The sequence below is a fragment of the Drosophila sechellia genome, chromosome X (genome assembly GCF_004382195.2).
Source record: "Drosophila sechellia strain sech25 chromosome X, ASM438219v1, whole genome shotgun sequence".
NCBI classification, from domain to species: domain Eukaryota; kingdom Metazoa; phylum Arthropoda; class Insecta; order Diptera; family Drosophilidae; genus Drosophila; species Drosophila sechellia.
In genome coordinates, this window is record NC_045954.1 from 20,168,234 (window position 1) to 20,191,330 (window position 23,097).

General features: G+C 44.2%; 4 protein-coding genes and 1 long non-coding RNA gene across 7 annotated transcripts; 4 read left to right on the forward strand and 1 right to left on the reverse strand.

Moving 5' to 3' along the window:
* Positions 1–730: 730 nt before the first annotated feature.
* LOC6615084 lies at positions 731–1,292 on the forward strand. Its single transcript, XM_002039464.2, has one exon. The coding sequence runs from the start codon at positions 752–754 to the stop codon at positions 1,082–1,084; it is 333 nt and encodes a 110-aa protein (XP_002039500.1). The 5' UTR covers positions 731–751; the 3' UTR covers positions 1,085–1,292.
* A 658-nt stretch (positions 1,293–1,950) lies between these two features.
* Positions 1,951–2,961, forward strand: LOC116802244. Its single transcript, XR_004362610.1, has 3 exons — positions 1,951–2,470; positions 2,532–2,577; positions 2,743–2,961. It is a non-coding gene; the product is annotated as an uncharacterized LOC116802244 (long non-coding RNA).
* Positions 2,962–11,903: 8,942 nt separating this feature from the next.
* On the forward strand, positions 11,904–16,892 carry LOC6615085 (centrosomal and chromosomal factor). Its single transcript, XM_032725157.1, has 5 exons — positions 11,904–11,918; positions 12,895–13,111; positions 13,663–13,820; positions 13,925–14,837; positions 15,365–16,892. Exons 1-5 carry the CDS (start codon positions 11,904–11,906, stop codon positions 16,261–16,263), a joined length of 2,202 nt encoding a protein of 733 aa, XP_032581048.1. The 3' UTR covers positions 16,264–16,892.
* LOC6615086 lies at positions 16,280–19,121 on the forward strand. The gene is made up of 2 exons (XM_032725158.1): positions 16,280–16,488; positions 18,835–19,121. The coding sequence occupies exons 1-2, from the start codon at positions 16,280–16,282 to the stop codon at positions 19,094–19,096; spliced, it is 471 nt and encodes a 156-aa protein (XP_032581049.1). The 3' UTR covers positions 19,097–19,121.
* A 95-nt stretch (positions 19,122–19,216) lies between these two features.
* On the reverse strand, positions 19,217–21,008 carry LOC6615087 (putative odorant receptor 19b). Of its 3 annotated transcripts, none has more exons than XM_032726078.1 (3): positions 20,269–21,008; positions 19,700–20,060; positions 19,217–19,333 (listed from the first exon to the last, which is right to left on the reverse strand). In XM_032726078.1, the coding sequence occupies exons 1-3, from the start codon at positions 21,003–21,005 to the stop codon at positions 19,250–19,252; spliced, it is 1,182 nt and encodes a 393-aa protein (XP_032581969.1). In that variant the 5' UTR covers positions 21,006–21,008; the 3' UTR covers positions 19,217–19,249. The 3 variants fall into 3 exon arrangements, with proteins under 3 accessions (XP_032581969.1, XP_002039503.1, XP_032581971.1); XM_002039467.2 differs by having other exon boundaries at positions 19,240–19,646; XM_032726080.1 differs by lacking the exon at positions 19,217–19,333 and having other exon boundaries at positions 19,930–20,065.
* Between the last annotated feature and the right edge of the window lie 2,089 nt (positions 21,009–23,097).

Consider the following 23,097-nt stretch of genomic DNA (forward strand, 5'->3'; position numbering starts at 1 on the left):
GGATTGATGATTCGAGATGGTTCCAAGTAAATCAAACTCAAACAGCTCTTGAATAACCTTTAATATTTATTCGTTGGAAAATATGTGACATGTTAAAGAAGCCCATAATCGACCTTATTCAGAATATTAAATATTAATCAGATTCACTAGCCGAGTCGATATGGACATGTCCGTCCGTTTGTCCGTCCGTACAAACTGAGAAATCGGACAAGATCGAAAATTATTAAAGCTAGATAGTTGTCGCTCGTAGTTTTGAAAACTGTTGTTCTTTTTTCAACATCAACAGTATAAAATCTATAGCTTAAATGTTAACATAAGCAAAAAATGTAGCAGCCGCTAGATGGCGCTCCTACTAGCATATCTCCATTTGTCCGCGTACGCTCTTAAGCCGAGCAATGGGTATCTGATAGTCGATACACTCGACTATAGAAATCTGTCTAGTTTTTTATTAATTATTATACATTTAATTGATTAAGGCGACTCTTTACCGATTGTACTTGGAAGGTTCTCTAACTTAAGATTTGTTGGCTCGTCTAGAGTTAAGTCGCAGAAATGCTCTGAACTCAAGCGGATCCAATCTGAAACTTGAGTCAAACCGAGGCGCAATCGCAAATGGACAGATACTCAGAGCTGGGCTCTGTGACCTTGAGCGGGAAGTGAAACTGATAAGGCGGCATTGGAGCACTGGAAGTGGAAGCTCGAATCGAAATCTTGGGAACGGAACGGCGTCAGTTGCTTGTTTTCCACCGAGATGAGCGCAATAAGCACCGCCCTGCTGCTCTGCCTGATCCTTACCATCGGTCTGTTCCTTGGCCAAGGTCGGGCGAATCCCGTGGAGGCGAATGATCCCGATATTCCCGCACCCGATGCCAACGAACTGGACATCGATTTCGGGGAGGAGGACGCCACCGACAAGCCACTGGGCATAGTCTCGATCAAGGTGCGCCACATTCAGCCGGACCCCACCTACTGCGCCCAGCTCTCGCCCCACCACCCACACCAACCCCAGTGCCACAGCTACTGCAAGCGCCAAGGTCACTGGGTGGGCCAGTGCAAGAAGAACACCTGCCAGTGCTTCTCCTAGGTCTACTTTGACAGTGAGCCGAAACATCGTGTTTTTTTTTTGAGTGCATATATGTATATGACGAAACTGTGCAAATGTACTTTATATGAATGAAAGTGAATCAAATGACTCAAATCAAACTCATATTATGTATTCTCTGACCTACTTACATACTTACATGCACTGATTAGAAAAAGCAGAACCTTAATAAATCTTAAATTCACTTCTATTGGATGCTACATGTATTTTAGGGTTCAGGAGAACTAGTGTTGTTAGGTTTTAAAGGAATTTAGGTGAGCATTCAATCCGAATTGTGATATAAAATGAATATGTGATGGTAAAATGAATATTCATGGATACTTGCCCCAAGCCCATCCATCCCCATCAAGCGAAACTTTTGCAACATTTTTGCTGTGCTAATTACCAAATGGGTCGGCATGTTATTATAACTTACGGGTTACTGAGATCGGCCAGGAGTGAAAAGAATTTCCAATTAAAACGAAATCCAAACTGAACTTCAAGGAGCCAGCGATTTAATAATGAATGTCACTGGGGGCCTCAGCCGCGCCAATTATACCCATTAGTTGACATTTACGCAGCGGATTGTGGGTTTGAAGGAGGTGAAGTGGCGGTCAGAGGTCTCAGATACTCGCATTATTGGACAAGTTTGATTGATGGCATTGTTCTGTGCAATAAGCTGCTGAACTTGCCCCAAGTGCGCACCCCCCCCCCCCCCCCCCCTGGGTTCTCTGGGCTCTTCGGGGCTGGGACTGGGGACTGGGGACTGCCCAAATCATAGCTTTGCCTAGTTAGATGTGACAAGGAAAATGGGTAAATGCGAAATAGATTTTCCATCCGTGTATGCTCTGGCATTTCTATTCCCCCCTCACACATGCTGTAAACTGATTTTAGCTCAATATAATGTGACGTCTCTCGCTTTTGATAAGGGTTCTCCTCTCGGCCGGAGGCTGTCAAATGATAAGCAGCAGACAAGCCCAATAAAAGGGATATAGGTGGAGCGAATAGCGAATTGTTATTATTACAACACTTGCCCGGGAAAGCAGGGTTCGAGTTACACAAAAACAAGGCACGCACGAATGCCTTTCCAATTAAAAATTCAAAAACCTTTTTTCAGCCACTCACCAAATTGGCGAATTACGTGCCAAACTGAAAGACAGAAGGTTCCCAGCTCGAACGATGAATTATTTATAGATATATGGCTTCTATAAGGACACGCATTATCACAATTATATCGCAATGGATGGGATCAATGCAGAGATAAAAAACAAATCAAAGTATGCATATACATACGCCAGTCTTATGAACAAATATACAAGTATACTTCAAACCGCCTTTGCAAATTGCACTAAGTAATAGTTCATGATCATGATGGAATTTTCCCCTAAAGTAAGTACAAGTTTTTAAATATTATGCGTAGTTTTGGCCTCATTACATCTCGTCCGATTAGATGCTGGGCCTTATTAGTTAGACTGTTAATCGTTTTGGGGCAGCAGGTAAGTCGCTTCCGAGAGGGGGCAGCTTAACTGGCGCCGGGGGACACGGGATGGCGTATCCAGGATGCAGGCAGAGGCTCCACATTGATGGCAGATACTCCCCCCGGCTTACATATAAAAATATACATATTTTCGTGTATATCTTTATAATAATTTGTTTGCCAGCAAAACTCTCCCCGGGGCACATTTAACTAAAGCACAGCCAAGGACAGCATTGATGGAGAGCTGGAAGGATGGGAGGGTCCTGCCGAAGGATGTGAGGTGGCGACTATGCCGGCCGAACTGACTGCTCGTGGCAATTATAAATTGTTGAAAATAATTTCATTAAATATGTAAAAAGGCGACGCCGAATAGAGAAGCGTATTAAAGGACGGCCGTGGGATCCTTTGGCTGCAGGAGTGTGTGTGTGTGTGTGTGTGCTCCGAACTACGTGCCAGCTATTAACTTTGACCCCCCATCTCCAGCACTGCAGGATACAGGGACCCCAGGACGCTGCCGCCACCTATCGTTGCGACCCTCGAACTTCGCTTCCACTTCCGGTGGCCTCGGAACAAGCTCCCCACTTTAAGTGCACATTGTGACGAAGATGTGATGCCTGTGCCGAGAGCACTAAGTAACCTATTAGCCCTGGGAACAGTCGGCTTTTGGGCACATTCCATTTGCTTGCAAATTTAATGATTCCGCCAAATGAAATTTCATTCTCGCTTTGCAATTGTTCATTTCACCTGCCGTGGAGAGTGCTGAGAACTGCAGTCCGCTGTAGAAAACCAAGTTGGCAGCCCTTGCTGGACACAAAACGTCATGGGAAGTGCGAAAGTACAGTCTGCACTCGAAGAAATAGACAGCATATAGCCAAAGCAATGATGGCATTACAATCATATCTTTATGGATGCTTAACTTTTATTTCTATTTATCTTATGGACTGATGTAAACAATTGCTTGAGAGCTATTTGCATAAAATTTCACTTAATTGAGTTTAAAGAACTTTGAACAATTTAATGAATTTTTCGGGAACACTTATAACCAGTTTTTCACTGTGTGCTTTTGTTCACTCTGTTTCCATTAACATGAGCATATATGGCCAAGTCAAAGAAGTGTGTGCAAAAAATAAAACGAGAGATAATTGATTTGTTATTTCCATTATAAAGTTTACTCGCTTCCTGCACGGGTCATAACTTTGCGTGCATATTTCGGAGAAATGAAAATTATGAAAAATTCTATGTCACTTAAGGACCTTCCACAGGGATTTCCTGCGCCACTTAGCCGCCTCGTCGCACTCACAGCCACTCCCTTACTGTATTTCAGCATTTCAACCTTTCATCTTTCAACCGGAGCGAGCAAACAGTTGCTCATTTATTTCTTTGCCCTGTCGCCCTGCGCTTGCAACTCATTACTCATACCACACGTTGGCCGGGCTCAGAAAAACAGGGCGGTGTCGCGTGCGTGAGTCACAAATTCGATTCACATGCGCTCCATTGCACAGTGGTTCCCCCATAGGTCAAAAATTATAAAATCAAAGTCCAAATTTTGACTTTAAATGTATCATTACTTTCTCATAATTGGTCTAGCTATTCTAATTTATTCATGTTTTTGTCTTGCTCTAACTGTCCGCTTCAGGAAAATCGACATTACTCTGCAATGGAAGGCATTCGTATAATAAATAATGGTATTTAGTATATTAAAAAAAAATTATATGTACGACGTTCTGTGTTTTGCGTAAATTAGTGTTGTGTTTAGTATATAGTTGCAGATGCTTTTTGATTATGTTTGCTTTCTTTCGTTGGAGGTTTCGTTATGTCCATTTCCACTTAACTTAAGAATTATTTTTGTATATCGTTTATTAACATTTTAAAATTAAGAAAACGTTTAATTCAAGTGCCGACAGGTGCTTTCATATTTCATATAATTTTATATAAATTTGCATATAATTTTTTAATTTATAAGAAAATTTTGTGCTAAGTTTCAAATGTCTACCTCAACTAGAAGTATTTTTGGCCGCTTTCCCCATACAATGGGAACCACTGTGCATTGGGTCGAAAGTGCAGCTCAAGAATGCGGAAGCACTTGACTCACTTGAATAAAACAAGAGACACGAGTGTTAATTCGCGGCCAATCAAGTTAAACTCAGCCTAAAACGAATTAAAATTCCATGTAGATATCAGGTATATTTAATACATTTTAAATAATGTTCTTATTAAAAATAAATAATTTTAAAAGCCAAAAAGCTGCATCTAAAAAGTTGAACTAATAACTTTATGGTCTAGTTTAAAATTCCTTTCGCTGGCAAATAAGCAACTGAATGACTCGCTTAAATAAAGATATTAGTGAAAAAATGCAGCAGTGCGGTGAGCTATTTTAATGGCTACTTGATCGAAGCTAAATGTTAATTATTTCTGCTGCGTGGGAGAGGCAGTAGCCAGTACACCTTCCTCTTCCTGCCAGAAAACAACCGACAATTTGACGCTTTGGATGCCAGTATGCATCAGATATATACGAAAGTCGAAGTGCCGCATTTCGATCGTGGCAACGAAATGAATAGTAAATGGAAAGCGGTGGCGGCAAAGGAAACGAAATTAGGCGTCGAACAAATAAAAAATATGAAAAATGTGCAAATTAGCTGGAATTCGTTCACGCACGAATGAAACGAGACTTGGTAGCGGGGAAATGATATAATTGCTGGGGCAGGAAACTTAACTGACTGAGTGAGTGACTCGACTCGACTCGACTCCACTGGGCTCGAAAAAAATGTGGGGTTTTTTCATAAGAAAACGGGGTGCCGGTAAAATGCAAAGTTGCCGCGCATGCTGCGAATGCCCCAAAGTGTTGCACACTTGACTGCCCCGAATGATGGCTGTGGCAAGTTGAACGAAGGGTGGCTGGGCTGCACGATGAAAGCGCCCCAATTGCCAGCAGCGTTCACCACCCACTCGGCTGACTTATCCGAAATTCCCCTCCCATCCACTTCCCCCACTCACCCCTTGGGCGTCAATTACAAGCGGGCTGGGGATCAGCTCCCAGCTCCCAGCTCGAAGCTCCCCTTTAATTTCCTGCCTGCCCGCCTGTTGTTGGCGTTGCCAGTCAATGAGGGCTCCATTTTTAATGGACTTTTCGGGAGCATCGTGCAATTACTTCGAATTATGATCGGATGCAAGCTGCAACCAACGTTAAATTCTAAATGAATTAACTTACATTTACTAATATTACACTCATATATATTTAATCAAAGTTCCAAACTTATTTATGGCTATTAAAATCAAGTTTTGGTTCTACATTCAATGACAAAGGTTAGTGTCCAGCGCATCTATTGAATCTTAACTCCAGTTCTGGAAATATTTGCATGTTCACAATGGGTGTACACCTTGTCCATTGGTCGAAAATTTATGCGGGCACATGATTTCTCGAAGGCACTGGAAGAAAAGAGGACGTCTTTCCTACGAATCGAATCGAAACGGAGGCATTCTTTCGAATCGTAATAAGCTTTGCAGCTTACGAAGGACCTGAATGAGCAGAAGGAACCGAACCAGATGCACCAAGTGCATGGCACCCAATTGCAGGCACTTCTTGGGGGCTTGTTTACTTTCTCATGGCATGGCTTCCATTCGGAGCTTGCCAATTGTCGTTATTGCAGGGAAAAGGTGCTTGCTACCCTTTAAGAAATGGGGTATACTCGTATAATGAGAAGTATAATGAGTATTAGAAGAGTTAGGCAAGATGATTGGTACTTATACACTTGCATACATGAATTGAAAGATATCTTAAGCTTGCACATATGAACCTTATTTATGATCACCTTCAACTTCGAAGTAGAACGTAGAAGGAATCAAATAGTCCGAAGGGATTCACTCGATTCTTCCCACGGATGGCTTGCAACCAAAGCCCGGAGTGTCCAGCCCTGCACGGCATTCCTTGTCGTTCGCCGGATACGGACGGCGGATAGCGGAAATTATACTATCTGCTAACTGGTTTCGTAATGTTTACTTGGTCCTCCGCTCCTCGCCGCATTGCCGCCCATCGACCGACCATCGCCTCGGATCGGAATGCATCCACAAAATATATTCAGTGAACAAATCGACGCCCGGCTCGGCGCAGCCTGGACAGGAGTGGGACTGGCCTGGCCTGAACTGGCTAGCAATTGCATTTAAAGAGTTTTTCATTCGACTGAGCAATTGTGTTCTTTATTTTAGTTGCGGCCATCGGTGGGTTTATTAGGCAACCGTTTTCTGTGCATTTGGCATTTTTGGAGTCCACTGGATCCGATCCACTGGCAAAGGAGCGGAGCGCCCACTGTCAGTTGCAGGTTTTTCTGATTTATGCTTAGATAAATGTCATGTTCATTTGCTGGCCGTGTTTGTTTATTCATATGCCATGATGCCCGATGCGAGATTCGTTTGCGGCCTTTTCGGCACGGTTGAATTCGTTTCCATGCATTTCCATGAATTCCAGGACAGGTCCTTTTTTGGCCAAAGGACTAATCCAATAGTCCATTGCAGAAAACTTCGCTCAGAAGGGCATTCTCGTTCTACAAAGTTCCACAACCATAGATTCATAGATTGCGATTCTAAGGCAAGAAGATGATGAATGATAATCATTCGTACTTGGCAAGTACTTTTATTTTTATTTTTATTCATTTATTCCTTCACTTTCTCCGCTTCGAAATATCACGATTTCCCTTTCTGTATTTGATTAAATTAGTTGTCAGCTTGTATTCACTTTGTTCTCATTTTCATTCTTCGCTAACTTTTTCCGCTGGCCTGTTTTATTGTTGCCGCTGTTTGGATGTTTGTAGTGCGTATTCCCTTGCCCAATTAAACGCTTTTTTTGCCAGCCGCCAGCAACAACAAAGTGTTTTTAGATTAAAATTAACGAAAGTTTCTGGCCTGGCTTAAAAGTCAAGGGAGCCAAGTGGGCGGCTGGGCGGCTGGGCGGCCAACAGGGAGTGACAACAAGTGGCAAAGGACACAATATATCGCGTTGAATGCATGATAAGCTGCGTAAGCAAATAAAAAAGGAGAGCCACGCGAATAACAACATACAGAGAAAACTGAACTTAATAACTTTATAACTTTAACTAATCAGAATATTTTATTAAAAATACTCATATTTATTGGCTCTTTTCTAAGAATTCATGGTGTATATTTTCCTTACAACTAGAAGATTAATCTTAAGCAAGTGCCTTTCTATTTTGGTTGAATTTTAGCTGCAGTTCGTCTTAAGCAGTCTGGACTGTAGGCGGAAGCAGAGACGAAGGCTGAAAACTCAATTCGGCCCCAAACGATGTGAGCCACTGTCACAGCCACAATTCAAACAGTTTGGCAACAGAAATTGGCATCGTTTCAATGCAGCGCCAACTTATTTAAAGTCAACTGAACGGCTGCGTTTTAAACAGCGCCGAAATCGCGCTCGTTTTACGCAGCAAGTTGGGGGCACACAGACCGCAAGCTAAATTACGTGGCAGATTCAAATGAGCATTTGAAGCATTTCCATGGAAAACTTTTTCGCCTTTTTCGTCGTTTTTCGTCTTCTCGCCCGTATCTGCAGTGTGTGCGCGCTTTTTTTCTCGTCAGCGCGGAAATTGTAATGAATAATTTAGCTTTTAACTGTTCGGGGAGCGCTGAGCAGGCCAACTTAGCTAACTTAGCTGGCCCGAGGTGGGAAGTTGGCTGTTGGGTGTTGGAAAGTTGGATGGATGCCGCGATGCTGGGATGCTGCGGAGTTGGAGGAGTTGCTGCTGCCACGCAATCTGGTTTGGATGGCCAAGTGGAGGGGCTTAGTTTTCGGCCTGGCCCGGTTGCGTTGACAACCACTTTGGCCAGCGGACTTGTAGTAGGCCCCTGGAAGCGAATCCGAGATTGAATCCGGCTCGGCTGCACATTCTGCCCAGCTGAAAGATAGACTGCTGCACCAGCCACATTTGCCACATTGGGCACATGTATCTCTACTTCCGAAGAAAAGGGGCAAAAGACCTTGAAAATATGCAATATGCTTTATAAACTACCTCCCAGTCAACAATTTGCATGGTAGTGAATGAAAGTGAATGATAATTATGGTTATTCATAGAACTAAGCAATACAAAACGCAATGGAAATTTATCGTTTTCAAAATAGAAATAGGGCGTATTGATTTATATACCTTGTATTTAAGATCGTATCTTTCTTGTAATTGCTTTGATTTTAATTAATTTAATAGTCTTCACTGTTAGTTTTGCTCTTTTGTTTATTAGAGAGTTAGACAAATACCTTAAGGATTAGTTTAAATAATATTATTAATATATTACCCTACTACTTTTCCACTGCATCCAAGTTTTCCAAGTGTACTCGAGTCAATACTCAGCAGCGGATCGTCGGAAGGCCCGAAAGAAGGCTAGTAGTGCACTTGTCGAGCAAACGTCCGTCGAAACCAATTGAATGGGGGGGGGGGGGGTTGTCGCATTTGGGGATTGGACATTGGAGCTGGGGTCTTGGAGTTGGGAGATTGCGATTTGGCGACCCCACCTGGCTGCGGATCTCGATTTCAGGCTGCATTTCGCCCAAAATGCGACAGCCCGAGGTGCATTTCCGTGAAAATAATTGACGCCAGCCGATTGCCGATGGCCGATGGCTTTGCACGCTTCCTTTTGGGGCTTTGATAACCAGTTTTGCGTTGCACTGATTTAGTTTCGGCCATTTCGAGCCATTCGATTGCATAAGTCCGATTGCCAACGCATCGCAACGCAGTTTCCTGGCCCCATGTGCACCGCCTCCCAGTTGCCAGTTCCCAGTTGCCAGCTTTTAGTTCGCAGTTACCCCCTAATCCTGGGCTCCCTATTTAGTTTCTGGAACGGTCCGAGTCTGGCCATAAATTATGCGGCCAGGCAATGAAATGACAAACTGGCGACACAATCATTTGCGATTTGATACCGCCGCGGATTATCGGGTTGCATCGCGCGCAGCTCGTTTGTGCAACCCCGTCTATAATTTGGTACGCAAATTGCGCTGGAAGTTGGCCGGGTCGGGTGGCAAATTAAAATATTTCATTATAGAACTGATGCAATTATTCGTGGCCGAAAATTGGTTCTGTGGTGTTGAAATTAGATTAGGTTAGATTTCCGAGCGAATTAATAATTATTTCACGTTTTAATTTGTAATTACTCGCAATTCGTTGGGATTGGCAGAGATTGCCAGAGGGATTTGAACACGTTGCCTTTTTTCTCGCTGCTCTTGAAAAAGTGCAATCGCATTTGTAAGAATCACAATTTCCGTTTCACAAGCTGCTCTTCTGTCGAGTTTATTTCAAATAATAATCATTCACTCAGGGTGGGTAGCATTTAGAAAGAGTCTTTTGCAAACATGAAACATAAGTAAATACCAAAAATTCAAGCACAAAGATATTGGGCAATATTGTCTTTTAAGCTGTGCCAGGCTTTTTGAATATTTTATACCACACCAAAGGCAATTTGCGGTAAGTACGGGTGTATAAAAAGAAAAGCTGGCAGGAGCACAATTTGCTGAATGTGAAAAAGTTTGCTCCGTTTGATTTTAGCACAATTTTCGCACTGGAGCACATCACATCAGATGCTTTTCATCCTGGCCAACCTTTCGAACCAACAAACTTGCTAAACAAAAACCAAAAACTAACCATGCATGCGAAACCGCTTTTTCGCCCACTTGCTACTGGCCACTAGCCACTAGCCACTTGCCACTGCCACTGCCACCCATATCATCTCGTTGGCACTACTAATTATAACACTTTGCTGTACGAGGAACAATTAAATGGATGTTACCGGGCTCAGCATGATGTGCACAAGAATTGGGGGACTTTTAACTTTAACTCCACCTCCAGTCATCCCAAAATCCGAGAGTGGGAATGCCAATGGAGCTGTGGATGGACCTGTGGATGGAGATGAGGAGCTCTTAACTTGCCGCACACATTTTATGTCCGACTGCAAATTGAGGGACTTTTATTTGACATGGCATGGGCATAGCATTTTTCGGCAGCCAAAGGTAGAAAGGAAGGGGATGGGGCGGGTCGTTCGGGGGCGGAATGCTAGTGGTGTTGTGTGCCATTTCCAAAGTAACAGTTAAGTTTTATGGAAAGCCACTTGATTTTATTAGGAGCCCTCATAAAATCATCGTCCGTTGTAAACTCTTCGTTCCACAGAGGAAATGGCCAGGACGAGGCTTGCCTGGCATCCAAACAGCCGAAGGACGCGGTCGCCACAGGACCTGCGATGCAAGCAACAAACTCCTAATGAGTGCAAGCTAATCCCACTAGAGCAAACAACGCGAATGCAGCGAGAAGTGCTACTTAATGTAATGTGAGGAATTAGTACAAGTTCAATTGAACTAAAAGTTCTCGTGCTAAGCCTTATCGATTCGCAATGGATGAATTGAGGAAACAACAAGGATTGAAAACAAGTACTTTAAACTCATTTTAGAGGAGTTAGATACTTCTAGAAGTAAAAAAGATTGCTCCAGCTTTGCATTATGTCATATTTCCAGCCTTGTTGCAGTGCATCATACAAGGAATAGTATACTAATAATATAATATTATAATGTTTTCATTTGTTTTAGGAATTTAGATTGGGTTCTGGAAAACTGGTAATAAGCGTAGGAGTACTTCATCAGATACAGTTGTTTAGTTTTTGAAACTCCTGGCTTTCGCGATCCTCTTACTTCCGATCACCGATGGGTAGCGATGCAGCACAAAAAGTCGATGACGCAAGCCAAATTGGAGCGGCGGATCTGCAGCTGACAATGACCATCGGTTAATGGCCGTCATTGTGCTCCACAAATGGCTCAGTCGGATCGCGGCGTCACCACAAGGTGCTTGCCCCCAACGGTGGCAGGTTGCTGGTAGCTTGTTGCTGGTTGCGCGCTGCGCGCTGCATGCTGCATGTTGCTGGTGGCTGGTGGCCAGTTTGCAGCTGCAAGATGCAAGGCGGCAATGCCAAGCGCTGGCTATAAAACGACGCAAGTCTGGCGAACCAATTTCACTCTCACTTTGTTGGCCAACACGCGAGCTAGCGATTTAAGCCGCCGCAGTAAAATCGCTAGCGATTTCGGCGCGTTTACTTAACCGCAGCAAGAGCAAACGTCTGCATTGAGCAAATAGCCGTGAAAAGTGTTTATAAATTTGTTTGGTTTAGTTTTTTTTTTCGTTTTTTTTCGTTTTTTGTTTTGGTTTGCCGCCACGCGAATCGAATTTTAATTGAGTGACAGAAGGAAACCAAATTAAAGCGGAAAAAATAAGTGAACACACAAAATAAATTAAATATATCCATTCGCCCATATACATGTATGTATATATTTATGTTGGTTTGAATAAATAAAGCAGCAGCCATGGGAATAATGCCGCTCAAACGGGTAAATAATGCAAAATAGGATTAAGCCCATATAATTGAAATCGAACCCACTGAAAGTTGCCCATCAAATATTGATAATGATATAAATCAGCGCCTATTTTGATTATTTCCGCTCGATTGCTTGCCATCCTGTGCATTCAGATAATCGATGGGAGATAATTCTTACGAATGTAATGCGAGTCGCGATAGCACAACTTAATAATTCATTAAATGTTTCAACGCAGAGGATGATACGCAGATGATACATGATATTGAATAATTTTAAGCACCCATCCTTTGAAGTTCCCTTCCATAGTCATGAGTCTTACAATCATATGAAACTCCACAAAATCTTTTTAGAAATATTTGTAAATTATAGCAAATAAGATTGTATTGTATTGAATTGAAAAAGTCGCCATCGAATAATTACGCCATTATGGATGAAACCATCATCCATCCACCAAAAGCAGTCAACTAACCACAATAAACGTGGCCAAGTCATTTCTCATCTCAAAAGATCAGATCGGATTTACCTCATGTGCACTATATACTATATGTACTATATACATATGTATGTACATATGTGAATACAAAGAGCAAATACATGGAATGGTATTTGCTGCCATGCAGCTTATTAATAATTACCTTTATGCCAGGTTCATTGTACACACTCGGCTTAATTACGAGTATTAGTTATTAATAGCGTGTGCAGTGGAAAAACAAAAATAATAATGTGCGACAAGAGCGGAAAACAATTGCACTTCAGTGAATAAAATTTCATAATTGCATATAAATCATTTTAATTAAATTATTATTATGAATGGCAGTGCAAAGATTTTTAATCGAACGCCTTTTTCCGACATTTAATGCACCAAATGGACGATTGGCCCATCCAATGCCAACTTATTGCGTTGATTCCGATTTAAGTTGATTGCATTTCGATTCGCAAACGAATCCTCTCACGCTCACGCCCCAATGTTCGATGTTCCCTGTTCCAGGTACTGGCCGCCATCGCCATCGCCATCTGTTGCCTCTTGGCCACTTCCTGCAGAGCCGAGGACATCGAGGCCATTTCCAGCAAGGCCGCGGACAAGGTCGAGGCCATCCCCATCCCCATACCCACATCCACCACCAGCATCAGCACCAAGCTGACCCCCACCATCGCGGAGGACTCCAAGAGCAGGACGGAGAAGCGCGACTCATCGGATCAGACAGGTGGGCGGCGGTAATGGCTATTTCAATTGGCTGCAGTCTTTAGGGGGTCTGTAGTGAATGTTCTCGAGGTTTATGGCTAGAAACTAATTTGATTTCACAGGAAATAAGACGGGTCTAAGCCAGGTTCTGTTCATAACAATGCAGCAGGATGGAAAAGTAGTTTTTGTCCCGATGGAAGTTCCTTAAAAATCGATTATCAGACGATTACAATTTAGACTTCTTAGTCTTAGTTCCAGCTAACAGATATCCACTAAATGAATGCGTTTTAGGATACAATTTCAGGGTTAAAAGTATCTATGGAATATCAATTAAATATTGTTAAGCTTAAATTCAAAGTTATGTGACTAGAGGATGTGTCCATCCGAGATGCATGAACTCGAATGCAAGTCTATCATTTTCTAAGATACATTATCTCCACGTGCACGAGTTATTACGCCACACATGGCGCTCTCTCCGTGGCAGTAACAATTTAATTGTCCAACCAACTGCAGTTAGCGCCACAAGGTGATTTGCAGTATTTACAGTGACTGACCGCAAGTTTACCCCTGCAGGTGGTCCGTACTTGAGCCTATCGAGCAAAGACCCGCCGTTCCGACCGTATTACCCAGCCGGCAGCCAATTTGAGGCGGAGACGCCCACGCCCATCTTCGGACCCACCACGCTGCGCTACACGGCGGCGGAGGCGGCAGCAGCGGCACCACAGCCACAGGTAGGCAGCAACCACAGCGAGTGCATTTAATTACGGCGCCGCAATCTCTGTTTGCATCGCCCAAGTGCCGCCCACTCACGCTCTTTGCCCCTCCCACTCCGCAGGCATTCTACGGGCAGAAGGCGCCACCGCAGCACCACCGCTTCAGCTTTGCAGTGCCGCCGCAAGTGGAATCCTATCAGCGACAAGTCGCGTTTAAGCCAGCTGCCCCCTCGACGCAGCCACATCAGCATTCGCATTCGCATTCGCATCCGCATCAGCATCAGCAGCCGATTTTCAATTACGGCGAACTTGAGCCGGAGGCGAGGGCCACCGCACCACTGACCCACCACCAGCTGCAGCAGCAGCAGCACCTCCCACAGCACCACCTAAGCCAGCAGGCGAAGTACCTGCAGCAGCCGCAGCAAAAGTTGCAGCAGCGCATCCAGTACATAATCGCCATACCTCTATCCTACATGCGGCAGTTGCAGCAGCAGCAGCAACAGCTCCAACAGCAGCAGCAGCAGCATCAGTTGATCTTGGGTCCGCCGCCCACCAGTAGTAGTAGTAGTAGCAGCACCAGCACCAGCACTAGCACTAGCACCACCAGCACGGCACCACCGTCAGCAAGCCCGGCAAACGGTAAGCATCCGTTGGTGCAGCTGCTGGGTCCGCTGGCCCGCGACCATCAGGGTCAGTACAAGCCCTACTACCAGTCGGATGCAGCCAGTGCACCACTGGCGGGACCCGGTGCACCGCTGATCCACCAGCCGTACTTGCAAATACCCACCAGCCTGCTGATGGCCGCCGCCCAGCAGCTGCAGCAGCAACAACAACAGGCTGTTTACGCCAAAGTGGCAGCCCCACCTGCACCACCGGCACCACCCAGCTACCAGCCCGCCCAACTGATCTACCAGCCGCAGGCACAGGCGCACCACCACCAGCCGCAGATCCAACTGCAGCTGCAGCGGATCTTCCTGCAACCACCGCAGCCTCAGCAATCCACCATCTACGCCGAGCAACCAGCTCCACTTTATGGTAAGCCAGCATTTTAAACTGCATTACTACGTCAAGTAAAACAAAAGACAGCGCTCGAATATCGAATACCCATTTCTCTGTCTGCATTAAAGTGCATTAAAGCTATTCTCACTAATGTATTTTCCTGGACAAGCCAAAAAAAACTGTCGCTTTTCCGTTTGTATGAGCAAAGAGTATCCGAAAGTCGAGGCACTTCCTATTTTTTAAATTCGCTACTAACGGGCGAAACCTAGGAACCTTATGATCCAGCAATTCAAATTCAATACAAAAGACAGATTAAATATTAAAGTCCGAAATAATATAGCTTCTACTGTCTGTAAAGAGCGCAGTTTGTGCAAATGCATTTGGGCAGGTTCGTTTTGGGCAGGCTATGCCCTCGATTCGAGGGCTAACACGTTTGACTCCTCGGATAAAGCCCCAGCAAAATCGGTGGTCTGGGTAATTAGAGGCTGGCAAAGTGCTCTGGGAGAGGAATTAAGCCGTGAAATCTGATGCGAGTAATCCCCTTGTTTCATTGCGCCTTTCAGCGTATCCGCTGCAGCAGCAACACCACCAGCAGTACCAGAAGCCGCACCAGCAACAGCCCCTGAAACAGGCGCATCAGTCGCAGCAGCAACACAAATACACGCCTGCAGCGCCGACATCTCCGACAGCATTGACAACATCAACAACGAGCACCGCAGCAACATCAGCTGCAGCAGCAACAGCAGCGGCATCAGGAACACCACAGGCTGCCGCAGCAGCAGCAGCAATAGCGACACGACAGCAACACTTGCCCCTGGTGCACTACAATCCCATTTACGTGCAGGCACCCGCCGAGCAGCAGCATCAGCAGCAGCATCAATTTGCCATATTGCCACGTTTTAGCAATGGTAACCCCAAGGCCGTTTACAGCCTGGCCCACGAGTCAGCGGGAGCGGGGCCAGGAACGGGAATAGGAGCGGGAGCGGGAGCGGGAGCGGCAGCGGGTCCCATTCACGTGGTCAGATTGTCGGCGGCAAATGGGCCCCCGATCCATCACTACCACCTCTACCAGCCGACGCCTATGCTGCAGCCGCTCTATGGCCATGCCCCGCAGCAGTATGTGTCGTCCTATGCGACCGGCGACAAAGTGCAAGGTCCCAAGTCGCAGGTACCCGTTTCCGGTTCCGGTTCGAGCTCCGGCTCCCTTTTGGCCGGACCCACGCCATCGCCCCTCATGACCGCGGCCTCGCCGGCCATTATACCATACTTCAGCCATCCGGGCGCCGTGCATTATGGCACGCATTTGTACCATCCGGGCGCAGCAACAGCATTGGGTGCAACAGCATCGGCCACATCAGCAGTAGCAGCTGGGCCCAGAGCAGCAGGACCAAAGCAACAGTCGACCGCAACAAGTGGGGGACAGCTGCCAGGTGACAGCAACAATATTGTGAAATATCCCTAGGGCGATCAAAGCAACAATGACAGCGGCAGCAGCAGCAACACAATCGCCGCCAGGAGCAACATCACCACCCATCACCCATCACCCATCGCCATCGGCGAGGATGGAGCTAAGCTTTAAGCTCGGTTTCAGGACCCGGCAACTGGAGCAGCCAGGACCTTCCACTCCGCCCGGCGACCTGTGTTCGGATTTCCCATTTGTTATACGCTCTTGCTGCTCCTGTTTTCGGTACGTTGTACGCTAATTACGTATTTTACTCGATTTCAAAAACCCCCTTTGGAGCCCAAGCTCCTCCCTGTTGTTATGCAAATGCGGTGCCTTGGCGTTTGCTTTTCCCACTTTTAATGAGTTCGCCCGTACTCGACGGTTTTTGCGCTCGTTCGGTTTTTGTGTAAATATTTAAGAAATTTTCCAATAGACTCGCCAAATAAATATTTGCCTAAGCCTACATATACGTACGTCTCCGCTGTTTTAGCCCAAGAACTCGTTATTTGTATGTTAATATTAACAATTATACTCACAATTAAACTCATTCTATAAACTGGAAACGCTTCGTTTCATTCGGTAAAGGAGTAAGTAAAATCCGTTAAATGCGATTTTTTTATTTGTTATATCCGTGAGACTATAATCGCTATTCTTATGTCAAGCCTGTTGTCGTACCGTTTAAATTGCCACTGATGTGTTACATAATTATGTTGGTAATTCAATATTTAAGTACACATTCAGCGCAATGACTACGAAAATGAATCAGATGGAAATTGTCGCTGGAACCGCGCATTGGTTAAATCATTAATCGCATATCCATTAATTGACTTATGTTGACTTTAGCCAAGCACAGTGGGCCAAACAGTGTTGCTCGCTGTCAAAATGGGAATAAAATAAACAGAATGTTCATAAGAACTAATTTAAATTAATTTAAATTCCAAATGACCTTTCCTAAATTGTGTTTTATTTTTTCAAAAAGACTATCATCCCGCTTGACCAGGCTCACAGTGCAGAGAGCAGAGTGGAATTGCAATCGAGGGTTCGAAAGAATGAAGCCACGTTAAGCTGGGCAAATGGTCATTTTTGCAAATATGATAAGTTAATCGGTAGGAGTGCCACGCCCACCTTGGGGAGGCTTCAATTAAAATGTCTATTACGGAATCCGCGTCTGGTCAGCTGGTCAGCGTTCGTGTGGTGCAGCTGTCAGAGGAGTTTGTGTTACTTCAATTTCCGATCAATTCATTTAATAATACCGCCTGCATTATGCAGCAATAATTAAGAGCCACAGACAGGTGAAAATCCCTCACCTGAAATGCAATAATCGCGCAGGAGCGATAGATAAAGAGCTTCGCTGAATGAAATGGGGTGAGATATTACACTTTCCTTAGTACTTTTCATATTTTTATTAGTCTTGTGAATTTCGATTTGCCAAAAATCTGCCAAGCCCACACTTTTGAAAAATGTATTGATATTTTTATCATATTTTTTATTAGTCTTGTTAATTTCTATCGATTTGCCAAACAACAAAGATGACTTTGCAGTACTGTTTTATTTTCATACCCGTAGAGTAAAGGGACACACTGATTTTTGATTTCACCACCCTGACGGAGGGTTCGCAGTCCTCAGAGACATCTCTCTCGACAAGCGAGTTCGTCTTTGATATCCATCCTGATCCTGAATACATCGATGACATCGACAGGATTTTCAAGGAACCAAATTCCCGTGTAACGGAAAAGGTGGGAGTTGGGGGAACCGACAGAAAGGAGAAAGGAGCGCCAATGCGTCGATGAGGCTATAAAGGACATGGACAGACTAATTTAACAGACGGAGAGGGTATGCAATAGACTACTCTTTCTTCGCTGAATTCTAGAATAGAATTAGAATAACTTATTTCTACTCTTACGACTTTCTTACTCTAATGACAATTGTTCTATTACAAAGTAATTTTTAAAAATTTGTTTCTGATATTATAACATAGATTCGGCTATTAATATTTCTATGCTATATTCAAATAATTATAACGTTAAGGCAATGCAAAAAGAGAACATTTTACATGGTGCCAATTGATCAAAAATAATATAGATTTAAAGTCTAAGAACTTGTATATTGTATCAAATTTACAAAGCATGAGCATACGTGAGCACACATACAGTTGTAGGCTTTCACTGTATGCGTAGAAGAGAGCTGCTGGCTGTAAAGCTCTCCGCTCTCTGACTCTTCAACAAAAATTCGAGGGAGCCTGGAACCAGCTCAAAAATATCGGGTGCAAAAATATCGTATGGCGTTACTGACATCCTGACATTCTAGTGTCTTTGATCGAAATGGTTCGTTAATTAGCATATTCTCTGTTTTGCCTTTTTTTGTTACATCCAAATTGGTTTGGTTTGTTATCCTGGCGCTTCTTATTATGGAGAAGAGACCAGTTCTGAACCTATGAAATATAAAAAATAATCATGTTTGTCTAATATAGAATAAACAATCAGTCTTTTAACTGAGAGACAAGATTTGAGATTGATCACATTGCTCAAATGATATAAATATGGCTATATTTTCCACACTTTGTATATTTGAGCTTTCTTAATTTCAAAGAAAATGCAGGCCCAACTGGGGCAACGACTTCTTGGTAACGGAGTATCCTGAGCAGCCGAGTGTAGCGAGTACGATGAATCCGCCTACTTACAATCCTTCAGGGCAATCCTACAGCGAGGAGATCCATCGCATCGAAGAGGAAATACAGGACATAGACAGGCTGATTGCCCAGAAGGAGAAGGAATGTGAAGTGCTGTTTTTACACCTCATACGTATAGTCCAAAGTGTACTATACCAAAAGCAACAATCGCTGGCCACGTAGTATATGCGAGAATTGTTAACCTATTACCAAATTGTACCAAAATACCAATCTATTGACGCATAAATAAAATAATAATTAAAATGCTTATTTGCTATTTTCGAGCAATGAAAAGGCGGTTGATTTTAATGTAGTAACGATTATTGTGTATTTATGTTAGCGAACAACATTCTCCATCGATGCGCGCATGCAAATGTTACGAAAGTCAGTGTTAATAAGCGACTGAATTGCGCGGGAGAACTAGGAAGAGAGTAAACCCGTGTTTAATTCCAATTAATAAAATTTACAAAAAAAAAAATAAAAAAAAATAATACGAAAGCCAGTGTTAATAAGCGACTTAATTGCAGAGCGCACACCAAAACGCTAAGCCAAAGGTGCAAGCGCGGGAGAACTAGTAAGAGAGTTAGTTCTTGATATAATATTATAGTAATATTATATATAATTATAATAATATATTATAATTACTATATTGCCTTCGAGTTCAGTTCTATTCAAGGGACGATTTTCGAATTTCATTCAGCAGAGTGAGCATGGTGTACGCTCCCTTAATCACCTGCAATAAATCGCTGATAAGGAGGATAACTGTTGGCTTTGTACAGCACTTACCACCATGAAGGTCTTCATGCTGATGGGCACAATAACGCCGGCGACCAGGATCAGTGGATTCTGGCAGCGTGCGAGCATTAAGAGCAGGAGTCTCCGAAAGTGTACCGACTGGGACAGCCAGTTGCAGCTGTAGACAGCGGTCAGGAGGCTCTCCCCCTCCTTGCAAAGTAGCTCCGCCGTGTAGCAGAGAAGGAGCGTCTCCGTGGTCAGGGCCACCAGCAGAAACAACATGTTCATGAACCTCATGATCCCGACGTTCACGAAGAGTAGAAAGTAGCAGATTGTGCACTGCGCACACGCCGTGCAGACGAACTGCAGAAAGCAAGTCATCGAAAGGGATCTCTCCAGTGACTTGAAGAGGCTGCACTGGAGGAAAAAGGTATAATAATCTTCAATGACAATGAAGATGTGTGTGGCACCCCAAAATGTGTGTGTACATACGCCTTTTGCTGGAGAGATCGGAAAATTGGGTACATCGTGCAGAATTACCGATAAATGGTGTCAAGGTTAAAGCTCCCGAAATGCTTTAAAAGTTCTTGCATTGGGAGATGAGATTTCCCCACACTCACCGCAAAATGATCTGGTGGTCGTGGATGTACCCAACCAGAATGGCCTGCATCCGAACCGCCGGGAGTGGCGTGCCATATCCCAGTTTGGAGACCCGCAGGGCGAGCGCCTTGGTGTGGGCACTGACCAGGATGAGGTAGGTGCCCGGATAGGTGCACAGATTGAGGACAGCAGTCGCATTCGCCATGATAGCGGTCGTGTGCAGCATGGCGGTGGACAGGTAGGAGGAGGAGCTGTCCCTCCAGTTCCAGGGAATCCAGGAGGGGTACATCAGTGTGGGCTCGCTGGCCACGGCCATGTAAACGATGCCAACAGTGACGGTGCACACAATGCCGCGCAAAATGGTGCGGAATATGAACTCGGCCTGCTCGATGCCGGCCACAATGATCCGGCGTTCGTCGGCGCAGCCCAGCCGCCTGTCCAAGTGACGGAGCACCCGGTGGCTGCGGATCATCTCGCCGCGCATCCGGCCGACATTGATCAGCTTCAGCATGAAGAGCGTGTGCGGCATGGCCACGCAGAGGCTCTCGCAGAAGGTCTCCAGCGAGTTGGACTGCAGGAGGTTGACCGAAAAGGACAGCCAGATGCAGAAGTGGAAGGTTACGTTCCACATCATGGAGTACGCCGTGTAGTGGCGACCCCAGACGGTCCTCTTGCCCGGCGGATGCACTCCGATAATCCTAAAGATGCGCCAGTGGTTAACCAGAGCCCTCGTTGAATCCACCTTCGCCATGTCCATGGATGTCCGCTTCTTTGAAGCAGCTCATCGTGTTCCGCCCTTTTTATAATAATCCAATCAGCCACCTATGCCGCAAATTATGCAAATTGCTGCAAATTAGACCGAAAAAGTTCGATTTTGAACCTACCAGCAATTACAATGACAATCATTTTTCGCAAATCAATCGCCGCCTTATCATCATTAGAGCCACTTAGATTCCTGGAAAACGAAAAGGGAATGGTTTTTTATATTACATTTTTTTTAAATTTAAATTAAATTGTTTAATCTAAAGCGTTGTGACCAACGTCGTGAAAGGGTTGGTCGGCTTGTGGGCGTAGCAATTGTTTTTTTTTTGGCAAATAGATGGGAATTTAAAAGACTAACAAAAATATGAAATAATATCAAATTATTTTTCAAAAGTGTGAGCGTGGCAGTTTCGGGCTGTTTGTGGCCGTTGGAGTGGGCGTGGCAATATGGGTAAACAAACTTGCGCTGCGTCTATCTCTCTAGAATCTGAATGATTAATCTCAACCGCGATAAAAATCGCTCCTGAGATCGAGACATTTATACGGACAGACGGACGGGCAGACGGACAGGGCCAGATCGAGTCCGCTATTGATCCTGATCAAGAATCTATACGTATACTTACTTGCATTATTCTCATTGTAGTAAGCATTGTCAATTCTGTGAGCTGCACATGTGTAGCACTGTTTGGGAACGAGACAACCTGTATTCTCGCGAACAAGGCGTCCTTTATCTTTGTCCGCCGCTTCAAATGTGAGGAGCTTATTCTTATTGCTTACAAAATTGGATAGCGATACCCGCCAAGATTGGGCTAAATGCACAGAATCTGAGGAAAAAGGTGTGACCATCTTTTGCTCATTGCATCATTGCTTTTGCAAAGTAAGGAAATGGAAAGGACTTTGTTAATGAGAGCGTCTACATACAGTAGACAATCCATAACAGATTTCCCCTTCTTGAAAGCGAGTTTTTGACTATTAAGTAGTTTCTTATTTGTGACAAACCACCATAGTCGCTTCGAGATTATGGTCACGCCCACACTTTGGAACAATTTTTGATTTTTTTCTCATTTTATTCCCCAAAATCTATCAATATCCCAGAAAAATTATGAAATTTCGGGTTCGCATTCCCACTAGCTGAATAACCGGTATCTGATAGTCGGGGAACTCGACTATAGCATTCTCTCTTGATAAATATTGCAGACGTGCCCTTTTTTTTGCGATGTAAAAGTAATTTGGTCATATATCATATATCACGGTGAATGAAAATTAGGGCGGATTATGGGAGTAAGATTAGGCGTGGCAAGCTTGCGTCAACGTATATAGAATTACTTAATCCTAAGTTTCTAGCCTCCATAGTTCCCAAAGCCTCGACTGATCACTTGATTTTGGAAGCCCCTATGAAGGTAAGATAATCTTATCATTGTACTTATTCCAACGTGGCGTATGATATTACAGATTTTCAGGACCTCATCTTCGAGTGAAGAGCAACAAGTTGCTGGACAGCTTTCCAATTTCTGATCGAGACTGAGGATGATTGGGAAGCAGAGCCGCCAGAACTATTCTATGATCCTCAAGAGTGCTACAATATATAGTACTCTAATCTATAACCATTCTACAATAATACATTTTAGGCGCACATGAGTTACATATAATTTCATAAATAAAAAAAAAACATTTCTTGGCTAGTTTTTATAAAACATTCTTCTATAATGGTGTTGAGCTAATATGCTTTTTTATTTTTATTATTATACGAAAAGACAATTTTCAACAGAATTCCTAATCTCCATCTCCAGTTGACCAAAAACTCGATGAAGGCCATCTGGGTCAACAAAGGGTGCAAGCGAGGCACGTGAGCTAGGCTGCTAGAATGCTAGACTTTCCTGATCCTTTAGTGTGCGGGCAATGATGAATCTCTGGGTGCGCGAGCTTAAGGTTTTGGGTTATGTTCCAGCTGCAAGTGTCAATGCTTAAGCACGACTGACTTTCAATAATATTGGAGGCTATTGGAGTAATGTATCTACTGACGAACCATCTGTCTCAAAGCTCCCGCCATCTTAAGATGAAGCTGATTCGCGAATCGCGATGTTATA